Here is a 16905-nt window from a genome sequence, read left to right as displayed (position 1 = left end):
GGTCCAAACACACCAAGACAGTCGTGAAGAGGGCACGGCAAAGCCTATTCCCCCTCAGGAAACTAAAAAGATTTGGCATGGGTCCTGAGATCCTCAAAAGGTTCTACAACTGCAACATCGAGAGCATCCTGACCGGTTGCATCACTGCCTGGTACGGTACCTGCTCGGCCTACAACCGCAAGGCACTTCCGAGGGTAGTGCGTACGGCCCAGTATATCACTGGGGCAAAGCTGCCTGCCATCCAGGACCTCTACACCAGGCGGTGTCAGAGGAAGGCCCCAAAAATTGTCAAAGACCCCAGCCACCCTAGTCATAGACTGTTCTCTCTACTACCGCATGGCAAGCGGTACCTGAGTGCCAAGTCTAGGACGAAAAGGCTTCTCAACAGTTTTTACCGCCAAGCCATAAGACTCCTGAACAGGTAACCAAATGGTTACCCGGACAATTTGCATTGTGTGCTACCCCCCAACCCCTCTTTTACGCTGCTGCTACTCTCTGTTTATCTTATATGCATAGTCACTTTAACTATACATTCATGTACATACTACCTAAATTGGCCCGACCAACCAGTGCTCCCGTGCATTGGCTAACAGGGCTATCTGCATTGTGTCCCACCACCCGCCAACCCCTGTTTTTACACTTCTGCTACTCTCTGTTCATCATATATGCATAGTCACTTTAACGATACCTACATGTACATACTACTTCAATAAGCCTGACTAACAGGTGTCTGTATATAGCCTTGCTACTCTTTTCTTTTTACTGTTGTTTTATTTCTTTACTTACCTACACACACATACACATACACACACACACACACACACACACACACACATACCTTTTTTTCTCACCATTGGTTAGAGCCTGTAAGTAAGCATTTCACTGTAAGGTCTACCTACACCTGTTGTATTTGGCGCACGTGACAAATAAACTTTGATTTGATTTGATTTAGAGACTAAAATAAACTTAAGCACTAAGCACCCACACCCAAACTTTTGACATTCTGCTATGTATTAAACGTACAAAAGTATTTATAATAAGAAAATATTTAATACACCTGTTTAAATATGACTTGGGAAGATAATATTTTATTGTACGTCATTACCAAATAGGCTATAATAGATGGTTTAAATTTTTTTTTTTTTTATTATGTGTATTTAGGATACATTGTATGCTGGCTGTTCAACTGGAGTTAGCATGCTAGAATCCCTGATATTTATGACCAAATACTGTAAAAATGTAATTCCCACCACACGTCATTACCACCACATAATGAAATGTGATGGCAAGGACAGAATGTGATGGTAATGACAAAATGTATACATGTTTACATACCTTAAGACCTGAAAGGACACACAAATTACATATATGATCATGGTTAAGTGAAATGTAACACTTATTTACCCTTTGAAGGCCATTATGTTTTGTATTATGTCAGGATGATTGAGTGATATTGATGTCTATTTATGTGACTTACTATGGTGATTACTGACTTAAATTATTTATTTTAGATTTTTCTATAAAATGCCCCCTAAATCAACCAAGTAGAGGACAAGCAAATACAGTATACAAACAAAAGTATATGGATACCACTTCAAATTAGTGGATTCTGCTATTTCAGCCCCACCCATTGATGAAAGGTGTATTAAATCAAGAAAACAGTCATGCAATCTCCATAGACAAACATTGGCAGTTGAATAGCTCGTACTGAAGAGCTCAGTGACTTTCAACGTGGCCCCGTCACCTTTCCAACAAAGGTGACGGGTCAGTCCATCAAATGTATGCCCTACTAGAGCTGCCCCGGTAAACTGTAAGTGCTGTTATTGTGAAGTGAAATCGTCAAGAAGCAACAACAGCTCAGCCGCAAAGTGGTAGGCCACACAGCTCACAGAACAGGACCGCTGAGTGCTGACGCGTGTTGCGTGTAAAACTTGTCTGTCCTTGGTTGAGACACTCACTACAGAGTTCCAAACTGCATCTGGAAGCAACAACAGCAAAATAACTGTTAGTCGGGAGCTTCATGAAATGGTTTTCCATGGCCGAGCAGCAGCACACAAGCATAAGATCACCATGCGCAATGCCACGCGTCAGCTGGAATGATGTAAAGCTGGTCTGGGGCTGTTTTCATGGTTTGGGTTAGGCCCCTTAATTTCAGTGAAGGGAAATCTTAACGCTACAGCATACAATGACATTCTAGATGATTCTCTGCTTCCAAGTTTGTGGCAAAAGTTTTGGGGAAGGTGCTTTCCTGTTTCAGTATGACAATGCCCTCACACATAAATGGTTTGTTGAGAACAATGTGGAACAACTTGATTGGCTTGCACAGAGCTCTGTCCTCACCCCCATCGAACACCTTTGGGATGAATTGGAACGAATGGTCTGTTCTATATATATAATAAAATTAAACATGTACAACTGTGACAAAATGTTTAATAGTATTTTTCATCATTTGTTTTATACTGTACCAGTCAAAAGTTTGGACACACCTACTCATTCAAGGGTTTTTCTTTATTTTTTTTTACTATTTTCTACATTGTAGAATAATAGTGAAGACATCAAAACTATGAAATAACACATATGGAATCATGTAGTGACCAAAAAACTGTTAAACAAATCTAAATATATTTTATATTTGAGATTCTTCAAAGTAGCCCCCCTTTGCCTTGATGACAGCTTTGCACACTCTTGGCATTCTCTCAACCAACTTCATGAGGTAGTCACCTGGAATGCATTTCAATTAACAGCTGTGCCTTGTTAAAAGTTAATTTGTGGAATTTCTTTCCTTCTCAATGCATTTTAGCCAATCAGTTGTGTTGTGACACAAGGTAAGAATGGTATACAGAAGATAGCCATATTTGCTAAAATACCAGGTCCATATTATGGCAAGAACAGCTCAAATAAGCAAAGAAAAATGACAGTCCACCACAGTCACATAAACCGTCAAGCGCTATGAGGAAACTGGCTCTCATGAGGACCACCACAGGAAAGGAAGACCCAGAGTTACCTCTGCTGCAGAGGATACATTCATTAGAGTTTCCAGCCTCAGAAATTGCAGCCCAAATAAATGCTTCACAGAGTTCAAGTAACAGACACATCTCAACATCAACCGTTCAGAAGAGACTGTGTCCATCAGGCCTTCATGGTCGAATTGCTGCAAAGAAACTACTAGTAAAGGACACCAATAAGAAGAAGAGACTTGCTTGGGCCAAGAAACACAAGCAATGGATATTAGACCGGTGGAAATCTGTCCTTTGGTCTGATGACTCCAAATTTGAGAGTTTTGGTTCCAACTGCCGTGTCTTTGTGAGACGCAGTATAGGTGAACAGGTGATCTCCTCATGTGTGGTTCCCACCGTGAAGCATGGAGGAGGAGGTGTGATGGTGTGGGGGTGCTTTGCTGGTCACACTGCCTGTGATTTGTTTAGAATTCAAGGCACACTTATCCAGCATGGCTAGCACAGCATTCTGCAGCAATATGCCATTCCATCTTGGTGGGACTATCATTTGTTTTTAAAGAGGACAATGACCCAACACACCTTCAGGCTGTGTAAGGGCTATTTGACCAATATGGAGAGTGATAGAGTGCTGCATCAGATGACCCGGCCTCCACAATCACCCGACATCAACCCAAAGGAGATGGTTTGGGATGAGTTGGACCACAGAGTGAAGGAAAAGCAGCCAACAAGTGCTCAGCATATGTGGGAACTCCTTCAAGACTGTTGGAAAAGCATTCCAGGTGAATCTGGTTGAGAGAATGCCAAGAGTGTGCAGAGCAGTCATCAAGGCAAAGGATGGCTACTTTGAAGAATATACCATTTGAACACTTTTTTGGTTAGTACATGATTCCATGTGTCATTTCACAGTTTTGATGTCTTCACTATTATTCTACAATGTAGAAAATTATACAAAAATAAAACCTCTTGAATGAGCATGTGTGTCCAAACATTGACGGGTACTTTATGAAATCTAATTTCCACCACAGTCATCATCATCGCGGTGCATATTTTTGAGGCCAAGGTGTATTAAATTCCAGTGCTTTCCTTTATATGCTTGTTCTTAAGATAATTCCTAAAATAATGCAAAATATTAAGATGTTGGTGTTTTTGAGTATCATCAAGGCATGTATGGACATTTAGACATCACAGTGACGAATACATATAATTAATAAAACTTCCAAACAGTAAAAAAAAAAAAACATGAACAAATGTGAAGTGTTATATGAAATAACTTAGGCACAATTAGCACATTTTATGACGTGGTGGTAATGATATTTCCCTTCAGGTAATTGGGGTAACTGACCAAAATGTTTATATTCTTCAAGAGTACGGTCTCAAACACTATTAAATCTTGATTCCAGACAGAGTGAAGAAAATATTCAGGTAGATACAAAGCGGTTTCAAGAGGTTTAATTTAACATCCAAAAGTGCCCGTTTTGGCAAAATCAACCTTATAAAAGTATAAATAGCCCACACTTTAGATGAGGCCACGCAAAAAGACTTAACTAATGATTAGTAAATGGTTTATAAGGACCTATATTCAACATCTTATGAATGGAGTAATGATTCATAAATTATTAATAAACTATGTACATTATAAATCCTTTATTACGCGGAGTTATCATAAAGTGCTACCCAACATTACATACATACATAGATCAAAAATAAATCTAGTGCCTGAGCTAAGTGAGTTTTCTGAAATAGCACTAGTAGTGTGAGGCAACAACTGCACAATATAGGCTGTGCCACAATCTCACAGACCGCAGTCCAATTTGTCAAGCCATGTGGAATTCTGGTGTTGACCCTGCAGTTCTGTTATGCCAGTGTGAATCGAGCACAGGACGGGTCTTGCCAGTCTGTTGGGATTCCACGATCGTTTGGCTACGCTGAGTTACACAGCCATCAGACAGCATTACAGTCACGTAGTAACAGGAAGACATGATCCAAACACCGTTTGTTTATTTGCCACAGATTGTTTTCTTTACTTGTATAGATGCTGCAAGTGTTCATCTTACATTCATGTGAGACCAAAATGTGAGAATAACCCCAAATATATTTACATGTGGTAGTCAGTAGTTGACATATTCTGTCTTGAATGCTGTATCTGAAATGCAATAAGCTATTTCAAAATGGGGAAAGAGGGAGAAGAGGACATTGAAAAGGAACTAATACTTCAGCACAAAGGGAGAGCGATGGCAGCATGCTGATCATTAGAGAAGTAGCTGACTACGAGTAATTGACATAATAAGTGATCCAATCCAGGAAGGTAGGAATCATATAACGCTCTTAATCCACAATAAACTCCCAGTTTTCTATCTCCACAGGTTCTTTGTAGTTTTTCCCTGTATGGATATAAAATCACATGCAAGTATTAAGAGCTCTCTCCCTCAGAGCCTCCTTTGACAGCCCAGCACAGCAAGGACAAGCACAGGAGGGGGACCGCCATAATGATGCCATCAACAAACAACATAAACCCATTAATAATAAAAAAGCTCTGGAGCAATCCGGAGCAGAGGTGTTGAAAAACTCCTCCTCAAGCCTTCCCTCTGCTCGTCCATGATCAGAGCCCAGCTCGAACCCAAAGTGAATTGATTTATGGTAACATTGGGGTTGAATTGGCTCTAGAGTGTGTAAACATCCTGTCTTTGCATAATGAGACAAATGAAAGTCCCCAGCCAGCAGCCGCGTCTCCCTGAGGGGGAGAGAGAGAGAGAGAGCGAGAGAGAGAGAGAGAGAGAGAGAGAGAGAGAGAGAGAGAGCGAGAGAGAGAGAGAGAGAGAGAGAGGAGCAGAGCCGAACATAGCGCGGCGTGGTGGTCACATGCACACATTCCTGGTGCGCCTGACCCCCCTGACCCTGCAGGCTGTTTTAGAGCACGGAGCTCATATCACGGGGGTGGGACTGGGACTGGGACCTCATGGGAAGGAGTGCAAAGCCTTGCTGCAAAACCCCAACAGAGAAACACCTTCTGGCCTAACAGCATGCACACCGAAATGTGGAATAGCATGAAATGACATTAATACGCAGTGAACCAGTCAGCTGAGGGATACAATTAACTTAGAGGAAAGGACCGATAGGAACAAGTTCTGTTTGATTGATGCATGTTGACTTGAAGTATGTAAATGACTTTACAAATGAGGGGTGAGGGGAGCCGTGTGAGGTGGAGCACCAAAAAAAAAAAGTGATGGCATTGATTGTACAGTATGTTTATGAGAGTAAAAAGAGCATGTGTTTACTTTACACTCCTATGTGTGAACACAATCATTTGATGAAGGACGGACGCAGTGATAATCCATCTAGTCAAGTGGAGAGTCCTCCTCTATAAGGGACCTAGAGATGGTGTGTTTTACATTTTACAGTCAAATAGCAGCACAGGGTAGGCTATATTCCAGTAGACAACAATCAATGCTTTTAAAGTATTGTGTGGTTGTGAGCTTTATAAAAACTAAAGCCCTTTCAGCCACAGCACCAGACACAGATCCATCTAACATTCAAGCTCACTCTTTAATTAGAGCTGACAGAAAATGACTCAAAGCCGCTTCTTCTCTCTCATTATGACCATATACAAATGGGCATGTTTATCCACAACGCAACTAAAGATGACTGAAAGCGTGTTGTGTTTATTTTCAAATGCTGACATTTTATATCTAGGCTAAATGACTGACTGTCCCCCCCCCCCACACACACACACACACACAAGGGTGAGGTAGTGAACAAACCAACATGTTGCAATGAAAGCAGTCCAAGGTTTAAAGAAATATAGGCTTCTGTCGGTTGACGTTCTTCAACCATAATGTATGGTCTCAGTCTTGAACAATAAATAAAAATCACAAGTAGAGTATACCAATAACAACAAGGTGCTGTTAAATACAGTACAAGCGAATATGTCATCTGAACATGTACAATATTTTCCCACGGTAAGTTTCCTAAGAGCTTGAGACAGCCAGCTAATAAAGAAATAAAGATAATATATAATTCATGGATGTACAATATATACCACACCCATGAGGCTCAATAAAAAATGCATAGTGTTATTTCTGTGGCCGACAGACAGTTTTCCTGATGTTGAGAGACAGAGAGAGAGATAGAGAGAGAGAGGTAGAGGGAGGGAGACATGGTTTATCCATGTGCTGCTGTCTTAGCTATGCCCCTTTGCCGTGGCAAATTTCACTTTCAACGTACTATTTAACCTCAGATTATGGCAGGTGCATCTGGCCGCTTATTTGTTTATGCCACTTCAGCCAGAGAATAAAACCTTTCTGTAGAGGGAGAGGTGGCCAGCCAGCCCACGTAGCACAAACACAGAGCAGGCTCTTTTACAGCCTGTAGCAAGTAGCAACGGTAATGTGACATTTGAGCGAAGCCCTGCCACCCAATCGTTGAAAACGCTGCAACATCACAGGCCAATTGAGAGAGATAATTTTATAAAAGTTGTTTCTTCACAGGTTTGCAGTCTGGTGTCCATGCACTCATATTGCTACAGCAGAGTTGCTGATCACATACTTTAGTTTGGCTAATATTTTAACTTTTTTGCTTAGCGCAAGAGAGTGAAGCTAACGGGTTGCGAACAAGAGCAAATGAGCTGGCTATGCTGCTTGTAAGCATATCATGTAAAGAGGTTAGAGAGTTGTAACTGTTTAGTGACTGTTCAATATTGTTCACTATGTAATAATGAGAACCCACTCGGCACAGACGTCAGTTCTGTCACAACCTGACCTTAGTTATCTTTGTTTTCTTTATTATTTTGGTTAGGTCAGGGTGTGACAAGGGTGGTATGTGTGTTTTTGTCTTGTCTAGGGGTTTTTGTATATCTATGGGCTTTTGGTATGTCCAGGTACATGTAGGTTTATGGTGGCCTGAATTGGTTCCCAATCAGAGACAGCTGTTTATCGTTGTCTCTGATTGGGGATCCTATTTAGGTTGCCATTTTCCATTTTGGTTTTGTGGGTTATTGTCTATGTGTAGTTGCATGTCAGCACTAGTTGTTTATAGCGGCACGTTCGTTTTGTTGTTTTTGGTTAGTTTGTTTAAGTGTTATTTGTGTTTTTCATTAATAAAAGAAGAATGTATTCTAATCACCCTGCGCCTTGGTCTCATCGTTACGACGACTGTTCAACATTTTGCTTTCATTTACATTTGGTTGAGTTGTCAACTAATGTCAATTTAACATGACATTTTAAAAAATGGGGTTAAAAGTAGGGTGAAAAAAGGCCAATGTTTCCTTATGGTAATTACTTTTTTCAAATCCAATTGGTTTTCCACGTTGATTCAATGTAATCACATCGAATTTTTGTGTTGAATTGATGTGGAAACATTGTTGATTCAACCAGTTTTTGCCCATTGGGAAGTCTCCCTCGTGTACCATTATTTCAAGGGAAATAAAATAGAATGGAATTTTCTGCCAGCCTGTGATCATACGATTACAAATCAGCCTTTTAGAACGGCATCTCTTCATGATCTTTGACATTTATCATCATTTACGTCCCTTGTTGAAGAGATTATCTAGTGAGAATATATTTATAAAACACACATTAACATGGTTTGAAAAAAACGACAATATTTTGATCAACGAAATCCATCAAAGTGTTCAAATCTGTATTTAAAGACACGTGCATGCACACACAGACACACGGAGGGACACAGTTTCCCCCTCTAACACACACACATTAAACCCAACCAAATCAATGATTCGGTCTACTCCTGGTTGCCCTCAGACTGATCAAGTGCCTTGGAGGGCCGTATCCTCAGGTGGGTTTAATATAGCTGGATATGGGCAGTCAGAACAGACCACAACAGTAGAGCATAATACCTGTAAGACTGAGGTTTAACACCTGGATGTGCAGGCCTAGCTAAAACCACACAGCGCTTGGCTGTATGGAAATCTTATCCAGAGGGCTCAGCTGGATACTAGTTTACTGTGCTTAATGATGGAATTGTGCTATTGGAGACTATTGCAACCTTCTTTCTCTGATTTATTAAGAGGCATAAAGCAGTACTTTCTGATTCATTGAAATCATAATGGCCCCAATGGGTTTACTGGTTGGTTGGTTGCACTGCACAGCAGTAAATAAAAACCCAGGGGCTTCTAAAGAGATGAGTATAATGTCACACTACAGTGGATTTAGGGGGGATGGTGTGGATTATGAGTCTAATATTTGTTTGCAACGGATGAAGAGGAAGGGAAATAAAATATGCCCAATGAATTAAACAGTGAACAGTCCATTAAAACATGAATAAAGCAGGTTGCATTTCCTTTCAAACAAAGAGAGCCAGCCAGAGCACCCGAGTGATTTCTAGTGGCACGAATGTGCAGTAGGTTTTCAACATACTGTATGGTTTAGTGGGTGTAGGCTCATTAGTTCTATTCCCCACTGGGGTTGAGTGAGGCATGACGTTGGGATTAAACCACCGAGGAATGCTATTGTCCCTCCACATTGAACAGTTGGAAAGGGGAAGAAAACTGTACTTTTGAAAAGGATAGACCAATTAGTAAAAGGGTAGAAGCATGGGTATACAAGACACAGGCTGGCTGGGGGAAAAGCCAGGCATTAAGAGTCTATTTTACCATTATGTACAGAACTGCACTGCAGGTATTATGTATTAGTCTACGTTGACTGAGAGGCAATAGTTCACCATTGTGAGTTCTACTTTATAATAATATCAGTCATATCAACTAAGGTGGTAAAATGCATGTGGTTTGTTTGCCAAACAGAATATGCAACATCCCTTGGAGGAATGTGGTGAGAGACTGGAAATATAACAAATGCCTTTTAAGTTGTAGCCAGAGACAATACAGTATCATAACTATTAGAGCTCACTTTTAAAAGAAAAGTGGCAATGGAGACCTGGGTGCTTCTATAGAGGAAACAACATTGATTCAACCCTAAATGTGTAAACGGGTTTTCTATTTTCCCTCAGCCACTTTCCAGATCTGTGACTCAAATGGCATTTCACAAAGACGCCGCCTGCCGGGGTCTCCGAATCCCTAGCTCTCACTTTTCACACAATGGTTAAAGAGTTTCCCTCCAGCTAGGAGCCATGCTTTCTAACCAAGCATGGCTAACTGAAACAGAATCCACCCATTCCACACTGTGTGCTCTACTCGCTAGCCCCTTTCATTTTCACACAGTCAGCTGAGTGCACTCACATACCGAGCTCCTCTTCCCTCACTCTCTGTCAACACTGGTTTCCAAACACACTCAACGGAACTCAAGAGAACAGTTAGTCACTCTGTCATGACGAGGTGAAAACAAACGTCATATGGTACATCCAAAAGCATTGGAGATGGTGACTCAGAATAGAGGTTTTATATTCTAGGTATGAATTACATTTCTACTACATTATAACCAGGCTAAAATGATGCTGCACCCAAGCAAATTCCAAGATGAATTTAAATTCACTGATATCATGCTATCATCATAAGCATGAGCCACCATCACTTTAGTATTTACATACTATTCTGCAAAAAAGACGCTGTGTACAATCATGCATTGCTAATTTGCCTCCAGTGTGGCACAGGTAATTGGCAGGTCAAGAGCCTTGTGTAATATGGAGCTGGCTTTGTACTCTCATGAGAAGCCATGGTAGATGTGTTTGTGTACAGCAGTGGGCATCATCAGGGTTGAGGTGATCAGGTTTGTTTACAGAGCATGGAGAAGTTTGGCTGTTCAAGACACTGGTGGCAACTGCTACAAGCAGAGTGCAAGTCCACAGAAGCGTTCCATGTAAAACCTGGAATGTGCAAGGACTGAGGGGCAGTGGACAGTTTTCCATTGTTCAATGTGGATTAATGTCACTTCACATGTCATTTGTAAATACTGAAAATACTAAGTCATGCAAATGAACTAGTAGACTGTTAAAGGGCTGTATACTGTATATCCTCCGTATAGCCTACTTTTCCAGGACAGATTATATAGGGTATTTTCATCCATAGTGAGAGATAGATGTCGCAATATCATACCCCCAAAATGTATTTTGTGCGGGGAATATGGGACCAAATATTAAACGTTTGACTACTTTAATACAAATATAAATTCATTTGTCCCAAGAATGTTGGTCCCCTAAAATGGGGGGGACTATGTCATTTCTAAACAGTTCACCTGGTTTTGTATAATTTCAGATGCAAAGGGCTGGAGTACAGAGCCAAAACAACAAAACTTGTCACGATCCCAATACTTTTGAAATTCACTGTATCTAATTTTGTATTTAGGTTGATCAACTGTGGATACACCTATGCTTATCCTAATTATATTGTTTTATGAGTTGATGCATGTTAAAGTCTGGACCTCTGCCACAAGACTAAATAGATTATACTCTGTCCATTAGGTCATTTTTGACCTCTATGCGCAAAAGTGAGGGACAGCTTCTATGCATGTTGATCTTTCCAAAGCTGTGAAATGTGAATCCACGGTTTGCCACTCTTGCCTTGAACAGAAATAGCTGCAATGAGGTAATGTGTGCCTCGGTGTTGCTGCTGTGAACGCGGGAGACGTTTTGTGCGAAGACTCTCCTCCACGTTTTGCGCGATCCTGAATCCAGACTTTTGTCTCGTCAGAGTCAAGATTCGGTTGCTCCGCCCCTGACTGCTTGTATATCAGCACTGGATGAGAGCGGTTGAAACAGTTTTGTATTTTTTTGAGCTGAGTTTGAAAGTACACCATCTTGATTTCCAGAATGCACACCATTCACTGAGTTGTGATTGCAAAAACTGGACTGATACAGTCACTCGCCTTGTGCTGACAGCGGAGCCATATCAAAGGGATCCCGTCAAAGAGGTAAATGACGAGTTTTGTGTTTGGAGTAGTGGAGTGAGCTGCGGAAATTGATTCACTGAAAAAGGAAAGTAATTACAATGTCACGGAGACATTTGAAACAACCTTGCAGCTCTGTTTATTGTGACTCAGTCTGCAGTTACATTGTATACATACATAGTGTCTAAGATTAATGTTTTGCATGGGATTTGTTTCTAAGTAGTTTTAATATAATAATTTGGAGGCTTTAACTGCAAAACTATTTACTGGGTGATAATCATTTTCACTGCGCGTAAATTGTTGGATAGCCTGTTTTTCTTATCCAGTCGATGCAAATTAAATGTTTGTATTTTAATTTGTGACAGCTTGGGGAATGGTAGACCGCATGATGGCAATGAACCATGGACGATTCCCTGAAGCTGTGAATGGTCTCCACCATCACCACCCAGCGCGCAGAATGGGCATGGGGCAGTTCTCGAACCCACTACACCATCAGCAACAACAGCAGCAGCATGGCTACACTACTGGTATAATGGGAGATAATTTGCACTACGGAGGGGGCAATGTAACAGCTAACCACGGAATTCGGCATTCTGTGGGGAATGTAAACGCTGGACACCCAAACGGCAACATGCCTCCCGGAGCGCGCTACAGCTCTCAATTTGTGGGACCTGCCGCCGCCGTCCCCACTCAAGGACAGCTCGCGGCAAGTATGCAGTTACAAAAGCTCAACACGCAGTACTACAGCCACCATACTCACCCCTCTCACCATCATTATATGCATGATTTGCATCCTGCGAATCATCAACTTAACGGGACGGGACAACAGTTCAGAGACAGCAACGCGAAACACAGCACGTCCAGTTTGCCTCAACAAGCGCATCATGTGCCTGCAGCAATACTGCCCCCCAACGTCATTGACACGGATTTTATTGATGAGGAGGTCTTGATGTCTCTGGTCATTGAGATGGGGCTGGACCGAATAAAGGAGCTACCTGAGCTGTGGTTAGGACAGAACGAGTTTGATTTCATGACAGACTTTGTATGTAAGCAACAGCCAAGCCGAGTGAGTTGTTAAATCTCACTAAGTGGACTTATACAGTCATCTACTCAAACAGACTTTAAAGCATTCCTTGTTGTCCCCTAAACTCGAACATTGAGAGAGAAGATCTGCAATATACCAATGGAGAACCATTCAAACATGTACTATACCAGATGATATATTCCTCAAATATTTTGGGGTAATAGACTTATACTGCAGATATAATGGAAATGAGTTTGTTTGATGTAGGAATGCACTACAATCTCAATTGAATCTTTGTCAGAAAGGCAAATCTTTACATCCATGCTATGCATCATTACTTCAAGCTAGAATCCTTAGTTGATACATCAATTTTTGGAGAAATTAACTAAGAAATGTTATATATATATATATATATATATATATATATACCCATTGATTCTTGAAGAATATAACTTAGAAATGCCTCATGAGCTTAGTTCAACTGTGATACCCCATCACCCAAAGGAAAAATATAAGCCCTTTTTTGTTAGCAATGTTAATATAAACAAACACTGTATAGCCTCAACATGGTTAACTATCATTTTGATATAATGTGTGGTCAGTCCTTGCACCAATAGCTATGTCTATGAATTTCAGAGTGGTTATTTTGGCCCATTCCTCAGCTTTAAAAAAAAAAAAAAAACAGTGGGGATGCCCACTTTGTTATTGTTTCAATTAAGGATTCTAGCTTTAGTTGGACAACAGAACATGTGAAATCAAGAAAACCTTTTAGATGAGTAGAGTGTGTCTGCTTATTTGAATAGGCCTAGTTCTGGAGGAAAATAGAGCCGTACAATAGCGTGCTTGGTATATTTATTTTCCTGCCTCGTTCAAACATTTTGGATGACAGAAAATGTTGAATAATTATGAATTGCAAATGAACCATATTCAAAATGCTCGAAGTGGTTAAGAAACATGCTTGTAGACAAGTACTGTGTAATTGTTCCCTACAATACTATACTGTACAATGTTGTGGCCATATACTTACCAGATATCTGTGCTTTAAAATGATTTGTCTATCATGGAGGAAAACTGAAACTTGTGCTTGTTTTTTTTTTTATTTCCTCATCTGCTGCAAATGTATTTTTAACATTGCTTGTATCACAGCCAGGATGCACTGTGAGTTAACATGGTTTTCTTTGATATTGTAAAGGTTAATGGTAGGAATGGAAATGTCTTTACAGAGATGTGGATCCTTCAATAACAGAGGGGGTGATGTGTGGGTATTTTCCACATGCTTAAATGGGAACAATGTCTGTTTAGAAAGAGAGAAAAAAAAATGAGTCTTTGGAAAAGGGATACTCCTTCGCTTAAATATCCAACCCCTCCCCCCTGCTCTTTCATGTGTGGACAATAAACAGTGTGGAATGTTGTCAAGGTAAAGAGTATAATTTCACAGGACGTCTTGTTTCTCATCAGTCCTCAGAATTGACACCACTGTGCTTATTTAGTGTATGCGATACAAGGCAATACTACTGTGTTGAAGCTTTCCAGGAAAGTTTGACAGTATTTTTGTACATTTTTTTTTTTTTTTTAGAAGAAGAAGAAAATTGTTAATTTATTCTATTTTAATTTGCAAACATGAATAAAGCAGCTGAAGTGCATTACTGTAGTGATCATGGTGTCATTGTGGGTGTTGGCATCCGTTCCATGTGTTTTCAATTTGTGGGGTTTGTTGTTGCACACTTTTGCCACTTTTGCACAGTTGCAGGCCAAAGAATGAGGGCAATTCCACCGTAACAGACTGATGCTGAGACTCCGATTTTTCTTTTCACTTTTAAAATGTATGTCAAAACAAAAACCAATGATAGCAAAGATAAATAAACCATACAACTATATGCACAAGGACTACTTTTAACAATTTCCACTGGCATCTTTACAAAAACACATTTCACTTGAACAGTGCAGATGCAAAGTTTGGTAACAGTATGACAAAACAGTCACCAATGTACTGATCTTCAACTAAATGTGCATCATTCTGTTAGTGGAATTGCCCATGACTGTCCTTTTTACATTCAGACAACAGTTTGGTTCACATGGATTCAAAGTTAGGGTTGTTGTGAGGAAATACTACTGGTGAGACTTACAACGTAACACTTCTAGTAGATATAGGATAGTAGTTAATACTATTTAATTTAGCCAAACTGTAATAAATATAACAAACTTAGCACTTTGAACTATGAAATTACATTTGGACTATTCCGCCCATAATACCTTAATGGTGATCTTTGCAGCCAGCTGTCTCTCTTTGAGAGGGAGCGTGAGGAACCAAACACTTAACCAAAAGGAAGTGCTCAATGAGATGAACCCTGAGGTGTAACGCTGTAAGCGTCTAACCTTAACCATGCCAATGTTCAGCAGCTTCATATGCTGAGCTCTTTCTCGCCGTCTGATGAGACCTTGAACCGTTTCTCAGCGAAGGAAGTTATAATAGTGAGGATTCACTCCTAATTTATGTATCTGTTACAGGGACTAAATGTGAAGCGAATTTTAAACACATCTTAAATCAAAACTTGAGACTAATGAAAAGTATGGAAGATGAGTCCCATGTGAGATTTTCACTGAATATTAAGGTAGAGAGATTCATTCATCCCAGAGGCATACTACCCTGTATTGTCCTTGAATTTCTTATTTTTTTTAAATCTCTGATTCAGTCATCCCTTTTATATGGGAAAAGGGATTAGATTCTCAGAAAAAGAGACACTTTAAAAGAAGCTTGAAATGTTAGCAAGAAAACGTTCGGAAGACTTGAAGGGTTATCAGTAAATTGCAATGAATCCTGAAATTGGTGTCTTTGACTATAGAAAACCAAATTGACACAACAATACAGTAGCTTAGCAATAGAGACACTTGTCTTTGTGAAGTGTGCTGTGCAAACCCTTGAAAATATTAATTTCACTCAGACAAAATGATAGGCTCTCTTGGCTCCCAAAGAAATAAAATATACAGTGAATGACAGAGAAGGACATTAAAAATAGTATTTCCATAAACATTAAATATTTACTTTAATATACCTCGGCTTCAGCCCGATCATAGACACAGAACTGTCTTAGGGACAGTTGGCAGGGACGTTTAACAGTGACGAGGAGTATCCTTGTGCCAAAAAACATAGATGCTGCTCTGCTGGTCAGTCTGTGTGCCATTAACACCTTGTCAAGTGTGCAAACAAACCCTGATTTGTATGTTTACAGTGTCTAGAAGAAGGAATAAAATTATCTGTCCTTAAAAAAGGCTAAATGCTTTCAGTGATTAATTTTGCTTACAGGTGTGCATGGATTTTCGTTGAAGACTTGATCCGAACCATTCAAAGATACTTTACAACAGACAAACCATGGCTTTCACTATCAACCCCCAATTTACAGCGGCTGAAACGGAGACAGCACCCCATCCCCCACACCCAATCTATGATTGGCCACCTCAGTCACGTCCTGAATTACTAGATTTAGGATTTTAATCCCAGTCCAGCAGTGGGATTCAACATATTCTCCTGCTCAATCCACACCAATCAGATATGTTTAGCCAGTCATTTAATTTTGACCATATAGAGGGTTTGGGGTCAGTAGCTACATACAATTAATTTTAAATAAACAGTTCAGTGTTGACCTATGAAATAGATGGGGCAGAGGAAAAGCTTCCACATGAAATCCATGAAGTTAAATAATTAACATTTATGACTTGGCAAGAAGTTGAAGTAGTACTGCAGCTGGTGGTAAATCAGGGAGCCAGCGCAGTAACAAAATGCACTCTGGAGCAGTTAAATGCTCATCATAGCGAGTCATTCAATAAAGTTTTAATTAAAAAGAGGTCATTTAAATGGCCAAGTGCCATTTTGGCTGCCTCCTGTAAGTTTTGATAGCTAACATTCACATATTCCATGGAATGAAATGTGTATAGATTTTATGAGTCCTACAAACAGCTCTATAAAAAACTTCAACATAACATGATGAGACATTACCATTTTTACAGCTGTCACAACACAACATGAGCTTTAACTAGGGCCAGGGGGTTATCCTGGCCACATGACATGACCAGAAAAAAACTGGGCGCTACTTATAAGCTATCCAGGGTCCAGAGTATTTCGTAGTCATGTGATATG

General features: G+C 40.2%; 1 protein-coding gene across 1 annotated transcript; it reads left to right on the top strand.

Moving 5' to 3' along the window:
* Positions 1-11635: 11635 nt before the first annotated feature.
* LOC110522239 (cbp/p300-interacting transactivator 2) lies at positions 11636-14413 on the top strand. The gene is made up of 2 exons (XM_021600464.3): positions 11636-11770; positions 12112-14413. Exon 2 carries the CDS (start codon positions 12120-12122, stop codon positions 12822-12824), a length of 705 nt encoding a protein of 234 aa, XP_021456139.1. The 5' UTR covers positions 11636-11770; positions 12112-12119; the 3' UTR covers positions 12825-14413.
* Positions 14414-16905: the final 2492 nt, after the last annotated feature.

The sequence above is a fragment of the Oncorhynchus mykiss genome, chromosome 4 (assembly GCF_057628025.1).
Source record: "Oncorhynchus mykiss isolate SJ-2025 chromosome 4, ASM5762802v1, whole genome shotgun sequence".
Lineage (NCBI taxonomy): Eukaryota > Metazoa > Chordata > Actinopteri > Salmoniformes > Salmonidae > Oncorhynchus > Oncorhynchus mykiss.
This window is presented reverse-complemented; position numbering and strand designations above follow the sequence as displayed.